The sequence below is a fragment of the Felis catus genome, chromosome A1 (genome assembly GCF_018350175.1).
Source record: "Felis catus isolate Fca126 chromosome A1, F.catus_Fca126_mat1.0, whole genome shotgun sequence".
Classification (NCBI taxonomy): domain Eukaryota; kingdom Metazoa; phylum Chordata; class Mammalia; order Carnivora; family Felidae; genus Felis; species Felis catus.
This window is the reverse complement of record NC_058368.1, coordinates 132,548,145-132,573,374: the sequence shown is the minus strand read 5'-3', so window position 1 is coordinate 132,573,374 and position 25,230 is coordinate 132,548,145. Positions and strand designations below refer to the sequence as shown.

At 35.2% G+C, this 25,230-nt stretch overlaps 2 protein-coding genes across 8 annotated transcripts in view; both read right to left on the bottom strand.

Moving 5' to 3' along the window:
- TRAPPC13 (trafficking protein particle complex subunit 13) overlaps positions 1–24,648 on the bottom strand; it is a 36,179-nt gene extending 11,531 nt beyond the window's left edge. For 4 of the 6 annotated variants that reach the window (XM_003981020.6, XM_011284034.4, XM_003981019.6 and 1 more), the window contains exons 1-7: positions 24,509–24,648; positions 13,759–13,827; positions 13,145–13,244; positions 11,936–12,020; positions 5,360–5,487; positions 2,517–2,589; positions 1,109–1,153 (exon numbers count right to left, since the gene is read on the bottom strand). In XM_003981020.6, coding sequence (XP_003981069.2) covers positions 1,109–1,153; positions 2,517–2,589; positions 5,360–5,487; positions 11,936–12,020; positions 13,145–13,244; positions 13,759–13,827; positions 24,509–24,554 — 546 coding nt within the window. In that variant the 5' untranslated portion in view covers positions 24,555–24,648. Of the gene's footprint in view, positions 1–1,108; positions 1,154–2,516; positions 2,590–5,359; positions 5,488–11,935; positions 12,021–13,144; positions 13,245–13,758; positions 13,828–15,328; positions 15,357–16,897; positions 17,043–24,508 lie in introns of those variants that run through there. The other 2 variants (XM_045061370.1, XM_045061360.1) reach the window with 2 other exon arrangements.
- Positions 20,403–24,645, bottom strand: SHLD3 (shieldin complex subunit 3). 2 transcript variants are annotated; one of them, XM_045061409.1, is made up of 2 exons: positions 24,509–24,645; positions 20,403–21,354 (listed from the first exon to the last, which is right to left on the bottom strand). In XM_045061409.1, the coding sequence occupies exon 2, from the start codon at positions 21,237–21,239 to the stop codon at positions 20,484–20,486; it is 756 nt and encodes a 251-aa protein (XP_044917344.1). In that variant the 5' UTR covers positions 21,240–21,354; positions 24,509–24,645; the 3' UTR covers positions 20,403–20,483. The 2 variants fall into 2 exon arrangements, with proteins under 2 accessions (XP_044917344.1, XP_044917346.1); XM_045061411.1 differs by lacking the exon at positions 24,509–24,645 and adding an exon at positions 23,407–24,502.
- Positions 24,649–25,230: the final 582 nt, after the last annotated feature.

Genomic DNA, 25,230 nt, shown 5'->3' with positions numbered 1-25,230 from the left:
GTTACTTCCAAACCCTCCCTCTAGCTCCCCTCCTCATCTTCCCTGAACACTACTCTAAAATCTCAACCCCAGACTTCCTATAGCACATCTTTTTATATCATTCACTTTAGATTCACTATATATATTGGATAGTTTTATTATTTTATGCACTTTTTTCTCTTCTCCTAATAGGGCTTTACTGCAGGTCAGGTTCCTTATCTTAGGCATCTTTTGGTATGTCCAGTAGTACAAACTTTATATTGAATAAAAACTCAGGTGTTGATGGTAAAAATACATAGGAAATTTGACATATGACTGTAAATTTCTGATCATGTGGCTTAGAGGAATAAAGATATAATTTTCATTTCAAAATACTGTAAATGTTTTTGAATTTATCACTGTGGTATGAAAGATATGATTTTCGCGGGAGTAAGGGACCTATTAGGAAATCTGCTTTTTCTGGAACTTTAGAAGCCAAGATAAAGTAGAATTTTTAAAAGGAAATCCAAGCAATAAGACATTTCTCCTAGGCAAAGTCTATTTTATCTCTTTTATTAGGACAGAAGATATCTTCTATTCTAAAAGTTACATATTTCTATATTTTTGCCAAACCTGTTTCTCCCAAAAAGTATTTCAAGCCATTCACTGAATTTAATAATCAAACTGTAGCTAACACCCTAATTTTCCAGGGCAAAGAATTTAATTTGATGAGCTCTATTTGTCATTATTTTCCATGAACATTAAATCTTTTTTGCAGGGTAGATCAACCACTTCAATTTTATGATATCAGAATCACACTCTAAATATTGAACAAATTGCTAATGTTTTTAGACAGTAACAATAACCATTACATGGAAGTACAGGGCAATCATTTAGTGCAAGGGGGTGAAAGCCTTACAAAATTTGAGAGAGTAAAATTCAAGATACACTGATTCTATGTAAGTTAAACACAGCAGATTAAAAGATCTACAAGGAAATTATTCTCTTTTGATTGAAATTTATGCTCATTTTTTTACAAGTAATGTGCAGTTATATAAGCAATTTAAAATGAAAGGAAATGTATCAGAATTTTAGTCAAATAAAGATCTTACTGTTTAATCTGAATTCCCATTAAGTACCCAACACTTACCTCTGCATTATAAAATTTGGTTTTCACATCCAATGGTTTGAGAACCTAGTTTAATAAAGCATATCAATCAGAGGAGATTATTATCATTTGACCATTTATCTTTGTTTGTTTTAAACCATAGGGCATAAATTTGTCAAAGGCATTTTCCAATCTTAACTGTGAAAAACTTTTCCAATAGGTATGCAGTATTTTTGCAAAAACAAACAAAAACAAAAAACAATCCCAAATGCATTTTTAAAAGACAGACATCATTTCTTGAGTGGGTGATAGTTACATGAATTACATTAAGTGTTTATTCCATAATATTTTGCTAAACTGAATATATACATTTTATGTATTTTTCTCTCTATATTTCACAAAAGTGTTTATCAAAATAAGCAAACCTCTTATGTTCTTTTAAAAGGCATGCAAAATCTTAAATGTGTGATGCAGCAAAGTCATAGCAAAAATTTTTCCCTTTATAAAAATGTTTTACAAATATTTTAAAGTAATCTCTATGCCCAATGTGGGACTCAAACTCACAACCCTGAGATCAAGACTCATATGCTCCACCTAATAAGCCAGCCATGTGCCCCCAAATAAATGTGGGTATGTATGTATGTATGTATGTATGTATGTATGTATGTATGTATGTAAGTATGTATGTACGTATTTACTTATTTCCTACTGATAGTACTTTTTCTGCCACTTAAAAACAGAGAGGTATGAAAAATATACACAGCATCGTATCTAGATCTAATTTAGATAACTGTATATGGTCATCCCATCCCTTCTCAAATACATGTGCCTATGGTAAACGAGTGGTTTTTAACTATTTTTGATCATGGAGTGAAAATTGTATATAAGTACAAAATTCTACCTACAATTTCAGTGACTCACGGAATCCCAGAAGGAAGCCTAGTCCACTCAGCTCAAGTCAATAATCTCTCATTTAAAAATTTGTTTAGAAATTTGATACTATTTACATTGATTTTATCTGGACTTTACACTCATTTCATCCCTCTCATACATTCTTGTGTGTTTTGTCAAGGCATAAAAACAGAACAATTATTTTATGGATAAAAATCTTCAAGTGAGGGGCACCTGGCTGGCTCAGTCAGAAGAATGTGCAACTTTTGATCTCAGAGTCATGATAAGTCCCATGCTGGATGGAGAGATTACTACAAAAAAAAAAAAAACAAAAACAAAAACAAAACTTAAAAAAAATGTTCAAATGAAATATTACATTGACAATGATAATTTCTCTGCTTTTACTTAATTTACTCTGACTTTAGATTGCTAGTAATATAACAAATCCAAATACATGAAGCTCCACTATTTGGAGCCTGTTTGCACTGCAGATCCATAGGAATAACTTCATAGGGGAAAAAGGCATCTAAAAAATATTTACCATTGTCATATTTAATACCTGAAATTTGAAGAATTTTCTAAAATACATTTTTTCTCCACCCTGAGTTGTATAGCTCACTGCACACACCAGGCTGAAATAGAAAGATACCTCTGAATCATCTTCAATTTTGTTTTTAAATAATAAATCCAATACACCTCAATTCTACTCACAAATCTGGAAAAACATTAATACCAATAACGTGTAGGTATAGCCAAACAGGCCTAGAGTAGGAAAAAAAGAGTTTCAGCAGATAATATAATTCCATGAACAAGAAAGTTCTAATTAGCAAAATTAAATATACTCTTTTGGAGCAGGAAGTCAGAAACTTTTCCTTCAAAAGGTGAAATATATTCCAAAATAAATCCCAGAATAATCAAATAGTTGAGCGTACAAAGTAAGTTCACAACAATTACAAGAAAAAAAATTACAAAACCAAAATTTCAGGACAGGGAAAGACTTTTTAATATTAAAGGGCAATGGAAAGGAAAAGAGTCTTATAAATTCACAAACTGAATAAATAAAAAACACTGAAACAAAATTAGAAAGCAGACAAAATGGGATAAAATACTTCTAACATTATGAAGAGAAATTCTTGTAAATAAAATATTAGTATCTTACTCAAAAGAGAGGGAAAGGATATACATAGGTAAATCACAGCACCAGAACAGGCTAACAAAAATGTGAAAATGTTCAGCCTCACAAGTAGTCAAAGAAATAAAATAATGAGGTAAAATTTTTCTACCTCTTAAGATTTGGAAAAAATTCTTTACACATGTCATCAAGGTTGGCAAGGGTATAGAGAAACTGACTCTATCTATATTGCTAGTGGTTGTAAGAAATTTAGAAAACAATCTCTAACAGTCTTAAAATCCTTACATGCTCCTATAGTAAACCCACTTCAAGCAATCTACCATAGGAAATACTATGTTATTTAATTCATCACTGTGTGAAATAACTCATACTGTGTTAATAACTTATCACTGTGTTATTTCTAATAGTGGGAGACTAGAAATAATGTGAAGTCCAACATTAGGGTAAACAAATTTAAAGAATATGGTCCAAGTATCTAAGATAAAACCATCTTAAAAATAATGTTTTCAAAGAATACTGACTCAAGTGACTCATAATATATATATGTTCATATATATATGTTCATATATATATATATGAACATTTACAAGACTGGAAAATAGTACACTAATGTTTTCATAGTGGTGATATGATATCAGTGGTGATATTACAGGTAATTTAATTTTTCCTTTGTAACTGTCCATAAGCCAGATACTAGGGATACAGAGTTGATCAAAGCACAGTAACTGCTCTCAAGTGCTCGCGGTAGGAAGCAGTAATAGCAAGGATATGAGTTTTTTGAAGCCAGATATAGATTTGAGCTCCATGTCATTATTTATGAGTTATTTAATTCTACAAGAGTCTCTTTTTCTCTAAAAGGAGGATTTAACGCATTTAATATCATTTTGGTAAACTCAATTTCAACAAAGGTTGACTACTGTTCTCTGGTAGATCTTCTGGTAGCTGACTCCATGGAACTCATACTCTAATGGAAATGACAGAATCGCTTCTCGGCCTTTTGGCTAAGATCAAGTGTAATGGAAATGACAGGTACTAAGTAATTAATTTTAAGTACAAGACCAAAACAATGGTAAGTTGTGAATGCTATAGAATACATAAAAAGGGGTCTAGTGTAGGAGGTCAGGAAAGCCTCTTTGAGAAAGTTGTGGTGAATCAGAGAGATGAAGAAGTAGTACTAAGGTAAACAAAATAACAAAGGCATTCCTTTGTGAGGGAAGAGTATATTTCCAGTCACAGAGGAGAAAGGAAACATCTGTATGACTCAGTATAAAGAAAGAGGGAGGAAGGAGAAAAGGTAAGAACTAGAGCAGCTGGTAAGGATTAGGCTCTAGAGAACTCTGTAAAGCCAAAGCAGTCAGAATTTTCTAAGGGTAGTGGGAAGTCAGTGAAGAGTTAAGTGACTTATCCAAGACCACATAATTAATAAATGATGAAGCTGGAATCTGAAATCTTTAAATTTTGACTCTAAGGCTTGTATCAACCACAGAGTATATGCACTAAGAAGTGCCTACAAAAGAGAGGTCACCAAATTGAAATGATTAATAGCTAATATTATATACTTCTTTAAGTCAAAGAAGAGAGGCAAAAATGGTGATGTTAAGTGGAGATGAAGAAGGGAGGATAATGACATATAGTTAGTAAGAACAGGACTTTGTAAAATGATTGGATGTGGGGGTGGTAAGGCAGATGGAGAAGCCTAAAATTACTTTAGATGGCTGAAATTTTCGTATTTGCCTCTCAGACAGGAAAATAGAGCACTCATATTCAAATACATATAAAGGCCAGGAATACAGAATTTGAGATTTTTTTTCTTATAGCTTGTCTTACTTTGGTTCTGTTTTTCTGAATTCTCAGGGTAGAGTATACAAACACAGTTAAATACGTAACTGAAAAACCATGACTTTAAAATTAACATCAGTTAATTAACTGCTATTAACATCCGTTGTCAGCATTTGAAAAATAATAAACATACTTTCAGTCAGGGTGGTACCTGGGTTTTAAATGTTTGCATGGCTTGTTATTTTTTGGATAGGGCTGTCTACAGATGCAAATAGGAAACTAAAAATAAATGAAAATAAATCAAGATATTTTTCCTTACAAAACAAACATTTTGTTTAAAGTTTGTTTCTGGTAAGCATGTAAACCTGGAACATAAAATTGCTTCTGAAGTAGGGTCTTAGGGTTTAATGATAAGTGGGCATACAGTAAAAATTTCAAATACTGGCATATATAAGAAAAAGTCTTTGAGAACTAGTAAAATTAATCCTTACATGTGTGTTCCAATTTCCTTTACTTCATGATGTATGACATCATCAATACAACAATCAGGTTTAAGTTCAGCCACTGCAGCATTGGAGGCTGAAAGATTTAAACGCTGAGAACTTGTCTGAAGATCAGCCTTGAAAGAAAGAGGCAGAAAAATCCAAATGAGACTGGTTCACTACAGGATGTGGATAGGTATGGGTGAAAAGACCAAGGGAACAGGAACAAGGAAGTAGGATTGAGGGGGAGCAATACTTCTTGGTGGCAATCTTTCTACTTAGTTCTGAAGCTTAGAACCATGGTAATGGTTCACACGCACCAAAATTAAATACAATCAGCCAGGAGGGCAGGGGGAATGTGGAATGGAACACAAAAAGTACCAAATGAACACAATCATAGTCAGGGGGAAAGGGTGACAAAAAATGAACTAACCTAAGTAAGTCTGGCAAACAAAAGCTAGAGACAAAAAGAATGGTACACTAGCTAGAATGTACTCTAGCTAGTACATTTGCTTGTTCACAGGGTATGGGTTAGCAATTCTGAAACGGTTATGTGTATGCTAAGACTAAACAAAAAAATATGGATAACAAGAGAGAAGTTTCTCACTTTTGGAGAAAAAGAAAGTACAAATAAAAAAATGGAAAAGGCTGCAATGAACTTTTGATGCTGAGTTGGAATTTGAGGCATCAATATGAACATATGATTGTAAAACACATATACAGATGGGTATTCCAGAAACAAATACAGATAGATGTGTGTATATAATACTAAAATAAAAATAACTATTCAAAACAATATTAGATGTTATCTGTACAACTAGAGATCAGCATTAAAGTCATCAAAAGCCTTTGAGTCCTTTTTTGAAAGGACTACCTTCTCTAAACACCCAGTTGCTTTCTATTTTGTTCCCCTTTTTCTTTCTTTTTGAACACTTCTCACTCTGTCATAAATGGCATGCTCCCTTAATCTCACTTACTTTGTCACAATCAAACTTAACTTCCCTTGTAACATTTACTACAATCTATAGTTACCTTATTTACATGATTTTGTATCCCTGTTTCTGCCTACCCTACCAGAAATGTAAGGTCTGTGAAGGCAGGAACCTCTATCTTCCGTTGCTCACTACTACAACCTGATGCCTGACATCATGGTAGGCAATTAAGAAATATCTGTTAAACACTGAATGAAGTTATGATAACACGTTGAAGGAAATGTTAAGAAAAATTCAGAGAAAGTGAAGATCACGTTCGGCCATGGGGATTGGGGAGGTTTTTACATAAAAGCTAGGATTCCAAGTTTCTGTTTCTTTAAAAAAAAAAAAACTAACAGATTTTCTACAGTTAATTCTAATCTAACGTTCTTAATGCTAGGCACTTTGAAGTGGGATACTTATTAGTGGTATGTCTTTGGTCATTATATTCAGTTATATAATAGTAGTACAAAAATTTATTGGGTACCTTCCATGTGCAAGGCCTTGCTCTAAGCACATTATCACTCAATAGTCACAATCCTAAAGTAGGTAATCGTGCTATTCCTATTCCTATATTCCTAATAGTTGTACTATTCCTACTAGTCCCACTATTCCTCCAAGGCACAGAGAAGTAACAACTTCCCCAAGGTTATACAACTAATAAGTAATGGGGGTGAGATTAAAAATTTCTTAAACATTTTAGAAATCAGAGAAGGGGAAAAAAAAGAAACAGCCAAACTCATGGACTTTCTGTCCAATATGTTTTCCTGTGTGTCATTTTGTAAACATTAATCATAATAATAACAGTATTAATTTATATATGGCTGAACATTTTTATCTTTCTCCTTTTTCACTATTATAAACAGTGCTGCACCAAACATTTATTTCCTTATTCTCTCTGCCAAGACTTCTCCAGGAGCTGGAGAAACATCAGTAAACAAAACAGACCCAAATCCCTGCCCCTGATGAATTGAAATGTTTGGGGAAAATAATAGAAGAAATGGAAGGCTGGCTTGGGGTAGGAGAATACAATTTAAAATGCAGGATAGGCTCTATGCTGCAAATTCGTTTTTGGATGAGTAGAATTTGAACAGGCCAAGGGGAAGGTGAGGAGAGAAGGAAGCATTTCAGGTAAGTCTTCAGAGGCCATTAAGAAAGAGTTTGGGGGGCATGTGTGGTTGGCTCAATTGGTTAAACATTCAACTTCAGCTCAGGTCATGATCTATGATTCATGGGTTTGAGCCCTGCATGGGGCTCCTTGCTGTCAGCACAGAGCTCGCTTTGGATCCTCTGTCTCCCTCTCTCTGCTCCCCCCCCCCCCCCCCCCCCCCCCCCGTTCACACACTCTCTCCCTCTCTCAAAAATAAACAGTAAAAAAAATTTTTTTTTAATTAAAAAAAAAAAGAAAGAGTTTGGTATAATTAAGGGATTTATATTCAGGAAGAGAGAAAAAAATTTCAAAGATCTAGAATAAGCTTCAAGAGAATAGAGGCCTTGTCTGTTTCCTGCTGTAACTCTAGCAACTAGGAATGTACCTGGAACACATTAGAAATAGAAATTCTTGGGCACCATTTCAGCTGATCACATCAGAAGCTCTGGGAATAAGCCTCAGCAATCAGCATTTTAACAAGCCCTCCACATGATATTAATAAACGACTGGTATAGACCATAAGGGTTATCTATTATTTTTCGTTTACAGCATACTAAGTACATGGTTTTGGTTATAGAACACTATTTTTTTTATGTAACATGCTAAAGTTTTCAGACACGGAATTTTTTTTTTATCAATTAAAAACCAAACAAATAGGGGTGCCTGGGTGACTCAGTCAGTTAGGCATGTGACTTTTGATTTTGGCTCAAGTCATGATCTCACTCACGGTTTGTGGGATTAAGGCCCACGTCGGGCTCTGTGGGATTCTCTCTCTCCCTCCTCCACTCATGCACATGCTTTCTCTCTCTCAAGATAAACATTTAAAAAAAACCCAAAAAACTTATGGCTCAGTTGGTCAAGCATCTGACTTCGGCTCAGGTCATGATCTCAGGGTTCCTGAGTTCAAGTCCTGCTTGAGATGAGGCCTGCTTCTCTCTCTCCCTTTCTCTCTCTCTCTTTGCCCCTTACTCACTTGCCCCCCCCCCAAAAAAAACAAAAACAAAAACAAAAAACCCTAGTGGTTTCTAGTTAAACATGGTAGATTATTATAAGCATATTTATTCTCAAAAACAACACTAAGCTGATAGTAAAAGAATAAAAAAAGTACAGATTCACAGTCTCTTTTCCAGGATTCCAAAATTGAAGAGCTATACAAAATTAAAGCTTTGAGGCACCTGGGTGGCTCAGTCAGTTAAGCATCTGACTTTGGCTCAGCTCACAATTTCACAGTCTGTAAATTCCAGCCCCACACTGAGTGGGGCTCTTTGCTGACAGTGTGGAGCCTGCTTTGGATTTTCTCCCTCTCTCTCTGCCCCTCCCCTGCTCATGCTCTCTCTCTCTCTCTCTCTCAAAAATAAATGAATAACCTTAAAAAAAAGTTAAACCTTTGAGGGTAGATTTCTGGGTAGCTGAGGTAATAGCAGCAGTGTAATTGTGAACTTCTCAAGTCATCCTCAAAACAGAAACAAAACACACAACAAAAGCAAATAAATCTATATTAAACCTTGTGTTCGTATAATCAGAAGGCAGCAAAAGTCCAAACTTCAAATTACCTATAAGTATACACATACCAAATTTTTACAAGCTGTTTCTCATACTCTTGCCATGAGCCTTTGCAAAGATTAAGAAAAGTCCAGGAAAAGTTGAGCTGAAGAGACAGCTAAGAATAGAGAGAAGAGTAGAGATGATCTAAACCATTTCCAGAAAGACAAAGTCTATTCTAAGTGTGAAAGTACTGAGAAATAAATAGCATTTCTGGAAGATGAGAGTACAGTCTTCAGGAAAGGGTCTTAACCATGTTTGTGAAGAGACACTCTTGGCAAGAAAACACTTCAGGAGAAAAAGAGTTAAAAAAAGAGAGACGCTTTTTGGAAACTGTGCAGTGAGGAAGAAAAATTTAGGACACTACAATTCATATGAAAAGCGAAAATGTGAGAACACACAACCCTTTCTTACTCTACCAAAATCTACCCGATAAAGAAACCATACTTTGCTCCCACTGCTTTAAGAGGGTGTTTTTGAATAAGGAATATCAAAGCAACCAAACTGCATTTCACAGAATCAAAAGCCACCAATTGTCTTCATCTATACAAAAATATTGTAAAAAGAAGAAAGATAAGAAATGAAATAATTCACTGATAAAAAATGCCGCACAAAACCAATAGTGAAGCAGAAGAAAACTGTAAAACACTCAAAGTGAATTAAATACTCTCAAAAAATTTTTGAAATATGAAAAAACACCTGGAATGAGAACTTTAAAAGTTTTTTAATGTTTATTTATTTTTGAGAGTGGGGAGGGGAAGATTGAGGGAGACAGAGAATTGGAAGCAGGCTCCACACTGTGAGCACAAAGCTTAATGCAGGGCTTGAACTCACAACTGTGACATTATGACCTGAGCCAAAATCAAGAGTTGGCTGCTTAACTGGCTGAGCCACCCAGGCACTCCAGAAATGAGAAATTTTAAAACTAAGGCTAAACATTTTTTGGTTTGTTGTTTTGTTACTGTTGTTGCTTTAGTGTGGGGCTAAATTTTTTTTTAGAGAAGAATGTAAATAATTGATTGAATTCAGGAAAGATAAAGATAGAAAAGATACAAATCATATTAAAAATGTGATATGCCAAAGGAAATAATGGAATAAAACTATTAAAATATAATCCATGAAAACTTTCTAGCAATAACAGATCTAAATCTACATTTTGAAAGAGTCCACTTGGTATCAGAGATATTATATCAAAAGACCAATTCTAAAACATACAGAAAAAAAAAATCCCCAGGGCCACCAGGAAAAAATTATCAAATAACTTAAAAAGCAAAAAAATTAGACTGGCATTAGTCCCCTCAAAAATAACATATACAGGGGTACCTGGGTGGCTCAGCTGAGTGTCTGACTTTGGCTCAGGTCATGATCTTGTGGTTTGTGAGTTTGAGCCCTGAATTGGGCTTGTTGCTGTCAGTGTAGAGCCTGGTTGGGATCCTTTGTCTCCCTCTCTCTCTCTGCCCCACCCCCGCTCACACTTTCTCTCAAAAATAAAAATAAACATTTAAAAAGAGAAAAAACCCCACAACATATATAGCTAAGTAACAAAGGAGTAGCATTTTCAGAAAACACAAAGAAAATGTAAACAAAGGATTTTATATCCAGCCAAACTGTCCTTCAAGTATAGAACCATTTTTTAATTATTTTTTTTAATGTTTATTTAGTTTTGAGAGAACGAGACAGAGTGTGAGTGGGTGAGGGGCAGAGAGAGGGAGACACAGAATCTGAAGCAGGCTCCAGGCTCCAGGCTCCAAGCCATCAGCACAGAGCCCGACGTGGGGCTCGAACTCACAAACTGTGAGATCATGACCTGAGCAAAGTCAGATGCTTAGCCAACTGAGCTACCCAGGCACCCCAAGTATAGAACCATTTTTGAACATGTAAAGGCTCAGAGAATATTATACCCACAAGCATGTCCTGAGCAATCTACTTGAGAAATCTCTGTCCAATCAATATGCAAATAAAAATGGGAAGAGATGAGAAAGGGAAAAAGGAAAGTGGTATGAGCAATAGGTAAGAGATAAAGGATATTAAAGACTAAAAGCTTTACAGTAAGCAGTTAAGTAAGAAACAGGTAAGGGGAAATATCATAAAAGGCATAAATATAAAGGCAAAAACTAAAACAAAAATAAAAACCTTCCTATATACAAAAATTATTTGAAAATAATGAAAACACATTGTGTGAAGAAAAAACCCATAGCAGTTAGAATATAATACACTTAATATTTAAATAGAAAATAATGTGACATATTGGAAATCAAGCACATAAACTTATACATACATGTGAGTGCACTTAATTCATCTAATAAAAAATCCCATACAGCTCACAATGACCCAGCTATATGTTGTATAAAAGAGACATAAATAAAAATAATTGCTAAAGGCTAAAATTAAAAAGATGGACAAAAGCACTTCAGGCAAATGGAAACAGTAACAAAACAGGGATAGGGATACAGACACCACAACTAAGATACAAGCCAAAAAGCACTATCAAACCTTGGAGGACAAGGAAAAATGATTCTGTGCTTAGCATAGTATCTTAAAGCTTTAGCAGTTCAGTTAATGCTTGTTGTTAATGACAATTAACAAGTCCAGTATCAAATGCATTTTTTTTAATTTTTTTTTTTTAACGTTTATTTATTTTTGAGACAGAGAGAGACAGAGCATGAACGGGGGAGGGGCAGAGAGAGAGGGAGACACAGAACTGGAAGCAGGCTCCAGGCTCCGAGCCATCAGCCCAGAGCCCGACACGGGGCTCGAACCCACGGACCGCGAGATCGTGACCTGGCTGAAGTCGGACGCTTAACCGACTGCGCCACCCAGGCGCCCCCAGGATCAAATGCATTTTAATGAAGTTTCAGAAACATAAGAATAGAAATTAACAAGCTAAAAAAAATATATATCCCAAACAAGAATGCCACTTACTTTTACTAATATATCTTTAACAACTTGATTGCTATCATTATGAACGCTGATATAACTGGAAAAGGTCTCTCCCAAAAATATATTCCTGTGAAATAAAATAAACTTTTAGGCAGAAATGCATTCGAGTTTTAACACAAATATTCTACTTGAACACCACTGAGAACTTTAAATGGAGAAGAATTTACTAAAGGATAGAGATCAGTTGAAATACCACTTCAGCATTCCTTTGTGTACCTTAGACAGCTCATTCATTACCCAGTACAATTCAAAATACTGACTTATTCTATAAAACATGATATATATCTAGCCCTCAACTACTGCACAGCCAGTTTCCTCAGATATAAGCCACTAAAATCAGATCCATGTTAAAGGTCTTTTGACTAATTACTTAAGAGGCTAGAAAAAGACAATTTTTGAAATAACTTATTCCCTGAATCTAGAGGAGACCCAAGTAATTGGTATCAGTATTTTTTACCAATTTGTTTTATTTTTCTAGGTTGTTCTAATACAAATAATGATTACTGGATTTACCTTATGCTTTTATTGAAGTATATTTTATAAAAATACATGTTTATAAATATGTATTACAAAAAAAATACAAAAATATTTTACATGAATTTTTTATATAAATATATTTCCAAGCTTTCAAGACACTAGTCACATTCTGTATACCTTTTTTTAAAAACCTGAAAAATTCCATGTGGTCTTAAATACTCTCAGTTGCAAACACAGTGAAACCAGAAGCTTCTACCTCATTAATAAACTAGAATAAGAGAAGAGCTAGCAGTAAGAAGGAATAAAAATTGAGAGTTCCTAATAAAAAGATATGTCTGATAACTTATGCTGGGAAAGAGCTGTGTAAGTGAACAAAAAGTTGCTTCTGAAAGACATTTAGATTAAGTCAGTTAAAATAAAAGGAATACATGGTCATTAAAAAATACAGTAAGATCTAAAGAAGAAAGTTAAAATTTTATCATCCTAGAAACCCCTATTCATATTTTGGTAGGTTTCTTTTCTTTCTTTCTTTTTTTTTAAATAAAAACTGCCCCGAATCATATAGTATAATTTTGGTAAAACTTTTTTTTTTTTTTTTTACACCACTTAAATGTACAGGAGTATTTTTCCATTCCATAGTTATTTTATGAAAACATAATTTGTAATGGCTTTGAAGTACTGTTGCATGCTTTATGTCAATGTTATCATTCTTACCCAAAATTCTGTGGTAAAGTCAACATTTCTCCCAACATTAAAATTTCTGCACCATTTACGGTTGAAGGATCATCTCTCATGAGTTGGTTAAAGAGATCTCCTATAGAAAGAGAAAAACAGAAAATTCTAACATCTATGTTGTGAGTTTTACTTCCATTAAAGTAATAGCTGGGAGAAATATTTAATTAAAAAAAATTTAGTTTGTAACCTTCACTACAACAAATGTGTGCCAAAAAATTCTACTTTCACAGAGAATGAACACTTCAGAAACAAAGGAAAATGAAGGTCATGAAATATAAAATATAGATAACTCCAATAATTTTAAATAAAGGGAATGCTAATACACATGTTGATGGAACATTTGAGGATAAATAAAATTTTAATATCATGACTATGAATATACTCCTCTTGTTGCCATAGGATAGCAACAGTCTCTTGGCTAAGAAATTATGAGTGAGACCTACCACTTAGAAAGCCACCACTCACATCATATAAAACCAGACAATAAAGAATGCAGCAAAGAGCATGAGACTGGCAAGACTATGCTTATTGCTAGGTAATACAGGCAGTCCAGGCTGCAACTTTTCCCTAGGTGCAAACAGAACAAAGCATACCAGGTAAGTCCTTTTCTTCACATGTTACTGGAATATTGGTGAATAAAGTAGGTTTAGTTAACCGCATCACTGTGAATTAAAAAAAAAAAAGAAGAAAGAAAAATATTAATATTGCTTTGGGCCAGTATTCCCAAGTTGAGAGTATATTTCAATTCTATACTAACATCAAATATAACCTAAAAGCTTCCTAAATATTATGTACTTCCCCAAATAACACTAAACTATTATTAAATATTACTAAAATAGTAATTTATAACAAAAAATCTTACATGATTTATTTACAACCTCATTATAAAACTGTAAATGTAATATACCACATAATAGAAAAAGTGGAAAAGAAAGGAATTTTAAAGCTTAAGGTATATGAGAACAAGACTTTAAAAAATATCCTGAGTGACTTCACTGTGAACAAAATATCAGCCTTACAGAGAAAAAAGTTTTGATGCACCATTTTGAACATCAAACCATAATTTTACACCAAAAGAATCTTTGTGAGCTTTCTCTCTCAGTTCTAATCACTGGCCACTGGAAGTTCAATAAGTGGACCTGTAAGTAATATTTTTCTATACAGAAATTACAAAGGTATCACTTAACCTATAGCTCTTTAAAATTCCAATTAAAACTAAGATTTGTTCTTGGGACATAAAAGAATGTGTCTAAGTTTAGAAAAACAAGTAAAAATAAGCTAAGGAAATTAATGGGAAAAAATGAGGAAGAACTGGATTTACCATATATTAAAACATTTAAGTCTAAAATCAATTAATTGGTTTATTAATGTAAGACTATACAGATATATTAGTTTAAAAAAAAAAGATTAGGATGCAGCCAAAGAAATCAACATTATAAACTGCTAGAACTGTTTAGCTATCTAGAAAGAATTTAAAAAATTAATATACAAATTCATTTCAAATATCAAGTAAAATGCCTACATATCAAATAGTTAACAGGCAAAAATTAAGCACAAAAAGGGAAAATTTATGTAATTTAGTTTAGTGTGGATAGGACATCCTAACTATTGAAACTACTGAAACATGCTAACTACTGAAAATCTTTTTCAATTATTTCTAATGACTGACATTTGATCACATCAAAATAAAGACCAAAATATAACATTAAAAATCATACAAACTTGTAAAATATTTCAGAAAATGCAGGGGTACCTAAGTGACTCAGTTGGTTAAGTGTCCAACTCTTAGTTTTGGCTCTGGTCATGATCTATCTCATGGTTTGTGGGTTCAAGCCCCCTGTCAGGCTCTGCATTGACAGTGCAGAGCCTGCTTGAGATTTTCTCTTTCCTTCTGCCCCTCCCCTGCTCATGCTCCCTCTCTGTCTCTCTCTCTCTTTCAAAATAAACAAACTCTAAAAAAAAAACGTTCATTCAAATCAAACCCCCAAAACTTTAGACTATTGACCTAAATGGTTATTCACAGTATAAGTGGTATTCATTAGCATATGTAAACATGTATCACCTAACTACTAACTAGTTATATCATTCATATTAAATTTAACACCTTTCTCATCTTGGTCTCAGCTTAAACATCATCTTTTCAAAAAAGAAATAACAGCTCACCTACTTCTTTCATAGCTCCTTGTATTCATCATGGACTGATAAATGTACTTATTTACAACACTATGATCCAAAGTCCATGAGGTTTAGGCTCTTATGTATTATGTTTAGTTTTGTGGCTTTGTTGCTTGACATAGGTTCTGGCACCTAGTATATTCAATAGATCTTTGCCAAATGAAAGAATTAGCAACTCATCCAAATCCTCAAGTAAATGGTATTTTGAAGATGTAATTTTCATGAACCAAGGGCACTAAACAACGTTATTTTAAATAGATGGCTTTTGAGAGGTGCCTGGCTGGCTCAGTTGGTAGAACATGTAGCTCTTGGTCTCAGGGTTCTAAGTTCAAGCCCCATGCTGGGTGTAGAGCTTACTTAAGTAAGGTAAAAACAAAATAAAATTAAAAATAAAATAAAGTGGGGCGCCTGGGTGGCTCAGTCGGTTAGGCATATGACTTTGGCTCAGGTCATGATCTCGCAGTTCGTGGGTTCGAGCCCCGCATCAGGCTCTGTGCTGACAGCTCAGAGCCTGGAGCCTGTTTCATATTCTGTGTCTCCCTCTCTCTCTCTGACCCACCCCTGTTCATGGTCTGTCTCTCTCTGTGTCAAAAATCAATAAACATTAAATAAATAAATAAAATAAAATAAAATAAAATAAAATAAAATAAAAGTAAAATCATAATATAAATAGATAGCTGCTGATATAGGCAACAGATGTGAACCTTAAAATTTCTGAAATCACCTGCAGAGCTAATATTTAATGAGCATTTACTAGTGCTAGACTGTGCTAAATATCACACATTCAAGTCTCAGGACTACAAATTTTGTACCACTGTCCACCTTTTATACATAAGAATAATGCTTCCAGAGGATAATTTGCCTATAAAAGATTATATAGGGGCACCTGGGTGCCTCAGTTAAGCATTGAACATTTGATTTCCGCTCAAGGTCCTGAGATGGAGTCCTGCATCAGGCTCCACCCTGGGCTGGAACCTGCTTAAGATTCTCCCTCTCCCTCTTCCTCATGTGCTCTCAAAATATATATATGTATACATATATATATATATATATATATACACATACATATTTGTATATATACATATATATATACACACATACATATATATATATATATATATACATATACACACACATATATGTTTATAAATTTTTAAAAAAGACTACCTATCAGGTGGCAGAATTAGATTTGAGCTCAGGTAAATTCACTTGATTCAAAAATAATTATCTGGGGGCATTGGGTGGCTCAGTTGATTAGAGGACTGTTGGTTTTGGTTTAGGTCAAAATCTCAGGGTTTATGAGACAGAGCTCCACATCTGTGCTGCACAGAGCCTGCTTGGGATTCCTTCTCTCTCTCTCTCTCTCTCTCTGCCCCTCTCCTGCTTTCTTGCTCTCTCAACAAAAATAAATAAACATTAAAAAATAATTCTCTGTATGATTAATTATAAGCTTAGGGTCATAAACCCAGAATGTAAGGCCTTACCAGAAACATCTTATGGGAATTCAAAACAGGACTATATATCAAGCAGAATATTTAACAGGTAAAGATCATTGACCTGGCATGGGAAGCGTTCGGGTAGCTGTTTCTAACTTTCTACTTCATTTTTCGGCTATTTAGGGTCTTTTGTAGTTCCATACAAATTTTAGGATTGTCTGTTCTAGGTCGGAGAATGCTGGTACAATTTTGATTGGGACTGCACTGTAGATTGCTTTGGGTACTACTGACATTTTAACAATATTTGTTCTTCCAATTCATGAGTAAGAAAAGTTTTTCCATTTCTTTATGTCTTCTTCAATTTCTTTCATAAGTTTTCTATAGTTTTCAGCATACAGATCTTTAACATCTTTGGTTAGGTTTATTCCTAGGTATTCTATGGTTCTTTGTGCCATTGCAAATGGGATCGATTTCTTGATTTCTCTTTCTGTTGCTTTATTATTGGTGTATAGAAATGCAACCAATTTTCTGTACATTGATTTTGTAACCTGCAACTTTGCTGAATTCATGTATCAGTTCTAGCGGCTTTTTGGTGGGGTCTTTGGGTTTTCCATGTAGAGTATCATGTCATCTGCAAAAAGTATAAGTTTGACTTCTTCTTCGACAATTTGGATGCCTTTTACTTCATTTTGCTGTCTGCTGATGCTAGGATTTCCAACACTATGTTAATCAACAATGGTGACAGTGGATATTCCTGTCGTATTCCTGATCTCATGGGGAAAGCTCTTCAGTTCATTTTTAATTAGGAAAGCAGATTTAAATTATGCACAACCTGAAGGGGATATAAAAGGGGTGTAAAAATGATATATACAGTTTTTCACAATCTAAATATCTAACACTCTAAGCTCACTTTTTACATTTATTCATTTATTTATTTTGAGAGAGAAAGCACAACTGGAGGAAGGACAGAGAGAGGGGAAGAGAGAATCCCAAACAGGCTCCATACCATCAGCACAGAGCCCGACTGCTGGCTCAAACCCACAAGCCATGAGATCATGACCTGAGCTGAAGTCAAACACTTAACCAACTAAGCCACCCAGGCTACACTCTAAGCTCACTTTTAACACCAAGTGGTCTTTATTCCCCATTTTTTTTTTCATTTCAGAAGAAGCTAAATCTTAAGACAAAATACACTCTCAAATCAAAATACACTTTTTTAAAAGTGTCCTTGAAAACACATGATTTCACTCATATGTGGAATTTAAAAAACAAAACAAACAAGCAAAAGGAAAAAAAAGAGACAAACCACAAAACAGACCTGTATAGAGAACAAATTAATGGTTACTAGAGAGGAGGTGGGTGGGAGCATGGGTTAAATACATGAAAAGGATGAAGGAGTGCACCTGTTGTATTGAGCACTAGGTATTGTATGGAAGTATTGAACCACTCTTTCGTACACCTGAAACTAATATTACATGTATGGTAACTAATTGGAATTTAAGTTAAAAATTATAGGGGCTTCTGGGTGGCTCAGTCAGTTAAGCGTCCAACTTTGGCTCAAGGCATGATCTCTCGGTCCGTGAGTTCAAGCCCCGCATCAGGCTTTGTGCTGACACCTCAGAGCCTGGAGCTGCTTCCAATTCTGTCTCTCTCTCAAAAATAAACATTAAAGAGAAAAAAAAAAAAAAACTTATAGAAAGTGTCTTTGAGTTCACCCAAACATGTAGCCAACTTATTTGCTTATTATATGCTCAAATTTCCATTGTGTATCAAAGTCTTATTGAGGCTAGTTTTTGCTGATTCTATGATTTTTATGGTATGAGACAATAAGGCGGTTGGTAAAAAACAACCCTCTATTAAAAATAAAAAGTTCCCAAACTGGTATTAAAAATATATTTTCTTCAGGATCCCGAGTGGCTCAGCGAGTTAAGTGTCCGACTTTGGTTCAGGTCATCATCTCACAGCTCCTGAGAGCGAGCCCCATATCTGGCTGTCTGCAGACAGCACACAGCCCGCTCCAGATCTCTGTGCCCCTTTCTCTGCCCCTCCCTAACTTGCCCACATGCTCTCCCTATCAAAAATAAATAAAAATTTAAAAAAAGAAACCTTTTAAAAATATGTTTTCTTCATATTTTCAAAGAGGGTAAAAATCAGCAAGGGTGGAGGTGGGGATAGCAGTGGGTAAGAAACACTATCATTTTATGGACTCAAAGAAAACTACTATAAAGCACAGTTCAATATAATGCAGATTTTTAAACACAAACTGGGAAAGCCCTGTTAGTAATATAAAACTATCTCATTATTTGAAGGAAGATCCAAAGTATGCCCCTATCAAATACAGACTTAAAATGCAATATTTCCTGTCTTATAACAAATTAATGAACCTCAAAAATTACACATAATGTTGGCTGGAAAAGAGCAAATACCAATAAAAGCAAGGCTTAAAAAACAAACAAACTGGCAGACGGAGTGCCTGGGTGGCTCAGTTGGTTAAACATCTGACTTTGGCTCAGGCCATGATCTCATGGTTGTGGGTTCGAGCCCCACTTCAAACTCTGCATTGACAGCTCAGAGCCTGGAGCCTGCTTTGGATTCTGTGTCTCCCTCTCTTTCTGCCCCTCCCTTGCTTATGTTCTCTCACACTCTCTCTCTCTCTCTCTCTCTCTCTCTCTCTCATAAATAAATAAACGTTAAAAAAACTGTCAGAGGAACTCCTAGGTGGAATTTAAAAAACAAAACAAACCAGCTAAAGGAAAAAAAGGTAATTAAGTGATAGTCTTATATTCAGCTCTGAATGTTAGATCAGGTTCTTAGTCAAAAATTGAGGAGGCCAAAAAGAGTATGTGACTTTCAGCCCAGTGCCAAGTCAAATATTCACTGTACACAGCAAATAGTGTCATGTATAGAGCCATCCTCATTGGAACTCACACAGACCCTTGATTTACTTATGAAATTCGGGTTTCATCTATTATCTTATAAATAACTTAGAAATTTTCAATAAATTATGAAAAAGATAGGCTTGAGGTTACAAACTAATGAACTGGGCCAAGTTCAACTTGTATATATACATTTTGCTTGGAAAGAACTTAAAAAAAATTAAATTAGAATCTTCTTATAGTTCAGAGTCCTTAACCATATTCTACAGTCTTGCCTATCTAGTCCCTGAATGATTTCAAGTTTGTGAAGTGAAATGCTGGGCATTCTGAGCACATTATATTAAAGTTAATCATTATGCAGGAGCTCATCTTAGAAATTCTCAAGAAAAACGGTCTTTAGTCATTTGCTAAGTTGGCAAAAGAAGTTAAATTCATATGATAGTCCACTTTTTTCCATTGAATTTGAGTTAACATTTATCTAAAGCTAGACAACTTGTCAGGGAAAAATAAAATTATGGTACTGCTACCATTTCTTAGAGTAAATGCTATTAGTATTTTATCAAATGCTGTCATAGATTCACCTTCCTGTATACATTGTTCTTGAGTTAACAGACATGCCTAGGAACTCACCTGATAGTCATTTACTTCTAGGGAACAAACTATACATATTACCACACAATTTTTTACAATATTAAGAATGAATAGGCTATATGACTGAAGGGTCAAATAAAAAAATTAAGTCATCAAAAATTTAAAAACTCATAAAAATTTATTGATTTCAGATCACAGTTCATTCAGGATATTCTTCTCTTTCACAATCAGTGGAATTCATTACATACTAAAAATAACACCATATTTACGTACACATAAATTCATTTTCCCAGTAAGAGCTAATCTACCTTTAAGAAGATTTCCCACATATTCACAGTACATAATATCACAGAACACCCATATTTGGTCTAAGTGTCTCTGAATTGTAGCATTACAAGATGGAAGTTCATTGTGCCTGATAATTTGATTGAGTTTTGCCCAAATGTCTTCCAGAGTTTGGTTGTTACAAATAGTGTGCTCTATAGTCCATCTTGCCCTATAAAGTGAATGCAAATTCAGTGCCTTTAAACTATCTTGCAATTTTTTAGACAAAGGAAAAATATTTTCAGTGCAATTACTATTGGGAAGTGAAACACTCCAAAACCTCTTCTTATGCTGTCTTCCCTTTTCTGACTGCTTATCTAGATTTCCAGAATTAGTCTGTTCATTCAGTGTGTATGACTGGATTAAGTGCTTTTCTTTTTTTAAATTAGGTTGAAATTCCAAAAGATCTATTGTGCAATCGTAACTCTGTGATTTAACATCATGTTCTGAAATGGTTAAGTACAGTTTCACATCTTCAGCTGCCTCTTCAGAAATCACAGGTGGTGATCTTTTAGGTTTGAGTGGAAGTTTGGACCCATCATGAGAAAACCAAGGAATAAATCTTGATAGTGGACGTGTAGGAAAGTCTTGAAGTGCTTTCTCTGCAATTTTTGACAGTTGTGTGGGATCATTCTCATATGGTCGATAATGTAATATTACTTCTGTAGTCATTCTGCAGTAATCCAGTCACTCTTAATGAAGAGAAAATTTCTTAGATGTGCTCCTCAGCGCTAGAATGTAATTTATAATTACAAGACTTTCTTTCCAAATCAGAGGGAATCAGGACCTAAAGTGGAAGTATTGCAAAGAATAAGATATGGTAGGGATAACCTACACACAAATAGGGAGAAAAGAAAAAACAAAAACCAATCCCAATATGATATTTTACCAAGTGTTGTTGGTAAATGTGAATGGAATCCACAAAATTGGAAACCCTCTGTCTCACCAAAATAAGGGATCTGGATTAAATGCCTGGTAAGCCTCAAACTGCTAGTAGTCAACACATTTAGATCAACATGTAAATATTTATAAGTATTGTCATTAATATATTAGGTAATAATCTTAAGACTATAGCAGAAACAAAGGGTAAATTAGTGATTCCTAGGATATTTTATTCATTTGAAGAGAACAAAAATGTAATAATACTTAAAACTTTGAGACATTAATTGAGGAAAATGAAAATCATTGTGATTTTTGATGCATTGAAAAAAATAGATTTTATACTTTAAAATGATATGAATTCTACCAAATACATAGATACTCTACTTAACGATTTTCATCCCCAATACTAAGCACCAATAACATGAAAATAGTTAAATTTTGCATTTTAACTAGGCTGGGAACTGGTCTTGTTAAAAAGCGTCCTTAGTATAAACGGGGCACTTTCACACTATCAAGACATTAGTACCATGGCTTCTGAATTCCAATTCAGAGGAGGAACAAGAAGGCTAGACCTTAATATATATTTTTTTCCTTTTAGAACAAAGAAGTCTTCAAGCTGTCCCAAATTGGGTCACTGATAGTAAGTTCTAGCATACAGTTAGGCTTCCAAAGTTGCATGAGCCACAATGCAAGCTCTTTCAAATCCTAATTACTGTAGGAAAAAAATGAGAGGTTCTCCCCAAATCATTAGAGAACTCCTTGAAGGGGTTCTCCCATTACCAGAATGGCCATAAGTGGGGACTCCTGTCATGGTGTCATAATACTCATTTGATCACCAATTTTGAAGAGTCAGAAGTAATTAATTTCATCATGATTCTTTTTGCCTGTTAATGTCCACTAACTGATTTGACAACTTAAATTCATAAATGACTGTGATCCTTAACACCCATAATTCTTAACATGAATCTAGACATAGCATACTTTTTTTTTTTTTTATGTTTATTTTTGAGAGAGAGTGAGACAGATTGTGACCAGGAGAGGGGTCGAGAGAGGGAGACAAAGAATCCGAAGCAGGCTCCAGGCTCCGAGTTGTCACCACAGAGCCCCATGTGGGACTCGAACCATGAGATCATGACTTAACCGAAGTTGGTCGCTTAAACGACTGAGCCACCCAAGCGCCCCTAAACATAGCATATTCTTAATTTTTTTTTAAATTTTTTTTTCAACGTTTTTTATTTTTTGGGACAGAGAGAGACAGAGCATGAACGGGGGAGGGGCAGAGAGAGAGGGAGACACAGAATCGGAAACAGGCTCCAGGCTCTGAGCCATCAGCCCAGAGCCCGACGCGGGGCTCGAACTCACGGACCGCGAGATCGTGACCTGGCTGAAGTCGGCTGCTTAACGGACTGCGCCACCCAGACGCCCCCTTAATTTTTTTTTTTTTTTAACATTTATTCATTTTTAAGAGTGAGAGAGACACAGTGTGAGCAGGGGAGGGGCAGAGAGAGAGAGGGAGACGCAGAATCTGAAGCAGGCTCCAGGCTCTGTGCTGACAGCTCAGAGCTGTCAGCACAGAGCCGGACGCAGGGCTCGAAATCAGAGACCTGGAGATCATGACCTGAGCTAAAGTCGGAAGCTTAACTGACTGAGCCACCCAGCCTCCCCTAAACATAGCATATTTTTAGAACAATAATGCTTTTATTTTTTTCTTTCCTTTTCTTTACACTTTCACACTTTAAGATACTGCATTGAGAATTATTTTTGTTTGAAAATATTCAATGTTGTACTCTGAGGATGATGAAGTTGTGACAGCTCATTTTTTTACATATATAAGAAAGTGAACTTAAATGATCATATAAGTTGGTACACTTGGCATCCAACAATCAGTACAATTAGACTTGTTAAAATCTTGAAAGTTTCTTAAATTTCTGAAAGATATTAATATCTATTTACATACTTGATATGGGATTAAGAAAGAACATGACAGTTTCTTTTCCTTTTTCTCCAGAAAGAACCCATCTCAGTGTAACTCATTTGCTCAGGCTCAGCTTACAGGTCATATATCTATATTAATATTGTTGTTTTTCAGCTCTATAGTCAGAGACAGATTTATTAAACCGAGCTATCAGTATATGATTTTATGTTACAAATGAGACGGCTGAGCTTCTGGAATGTTTAATGCCTACATCATAACTGTGTACAAGATAATGGTCCGTCAAAATGGATGCCAAAAGAAGGTAAGCGAAATTCAACTGAATTCAAATGTCTATCCAATCTCTTCTCAGCTCAGTTCAAGAAGTTATTGGAAACCACACAGTAGAGCATCCAAGAAATAAGAAGTGCGTTTGGGGAAGTAGAAAACAGATGAAATAAAGCTGAAAGCATTTTAAATAAAAGGTTTTCAGAAAACAGTAATTCCAGAAAACTCTGCCCTGTTCGTTTTCCCTAAATAATAATACAATTACACCATCAAACTTACTCCAAATTTTCTGCTGTGTACAGAAAACGAAAGCTGACATCAATTTTCCCACATCCACACTACTTTGAAGTAAACTGCAATAAGCTATAGCAAATCTAAATTATACGTTGTTGTACTATGTGTCTCAAAACCCTTGGCACTGCTAAAACTAGACTAATTTTGCTGATCAAACTGAAGACTGGTAACTTCGTCAGTGCTACACAAAGACATAAGAGACGAGGAAAAATCACCGGAGATGCCTACTGTACATCATCTTGGCTCACAGGGCTCTAGGGACGTTAACTTCTCTGACTAAAACCGGTCTGGTTACTGCAAACAGCATATAACACAACGAGTGATTTATCGGGTATCTATTACATTCTAGAGGAATGCAACATAAGTCTCTCAAACTTAAAAAGCAAAGAAGAAAAACTGCTTCCTTCCTCTCGGCGCCGAAGGACACAGCAAGAATGCAGGAACTAATGGTGTTTACGAAGGACGAGGCCTACATCCCCGGGACCAGGCCTAGGTGGCAAAGGCTTCGAGAACTAGCGAGAGAACAGAAAACAGACTAAACGCAGTCAGGTTCGTGAAAGTTTACCTTTCAGGGCCAGCAGGTGCTCCTGTTTGGGGGGATTCACTTCCATTTTGAACGGCACTTTCGACCCACTGCCTACGGCAGCTGGGTAGGTTCAAAGCAGCCCGGAAGAAAACAGTAAAGCGTACGTTCGGGAAGATCGAATGCACTCCCAACAGTTTCTGCTGGTAGTGCCTTAAATTCTCTTCTTACGACGTCCTTTAGGGACTCAACGGCTTCTTTTCACCAAAGCCATCTCTTATTTCTTAGCGATTTATACATAAAATACTTCTGTTTTCCAGCCACAAATCACACATAACGTCTTCCAGAAACCACTCCTCGCTGACAGTACATAGCCCCACAGATAACTACATGGCGGAGTAGAGGGGGAAAAAAAAAAAAAAACACAAAAAAACCTAGTGTGGCATCCTGGGATTTGTAGTTTAAACAAAAACCGCACTGCATGCAGGGAGATGTAGTCTCCCGAAGTCCTCACGTCTATTCTGCAATTAGGAAGCGATCGTTTCTAAAACAGGAGTTTCACTCCAAAATTTTACTTCTTGTTTTATGCTTTCTTTTTTCTTTCTTTAATTTTATTCCTTCCATACTTCAGTCTCCTAAATAACAGCAATAAAAACATCAAAGCGTTCATACACAGGGAACGGCTTCCCAAGAGCTAGGGACTGACAGGAGGAGGAGCTCTGAGGTCAACCCAGCCGTGCCCGGCGTCGTACTGCGCCTGTGCG

Coding starts and splice junctions, on each gene's coding strand:
- SHLD3 (XM_045061409.1), bottom strand. CDS start 21,239: ATGACTACAGAAGTAATATTACATTATCGACCATATGAGAATGATCCC.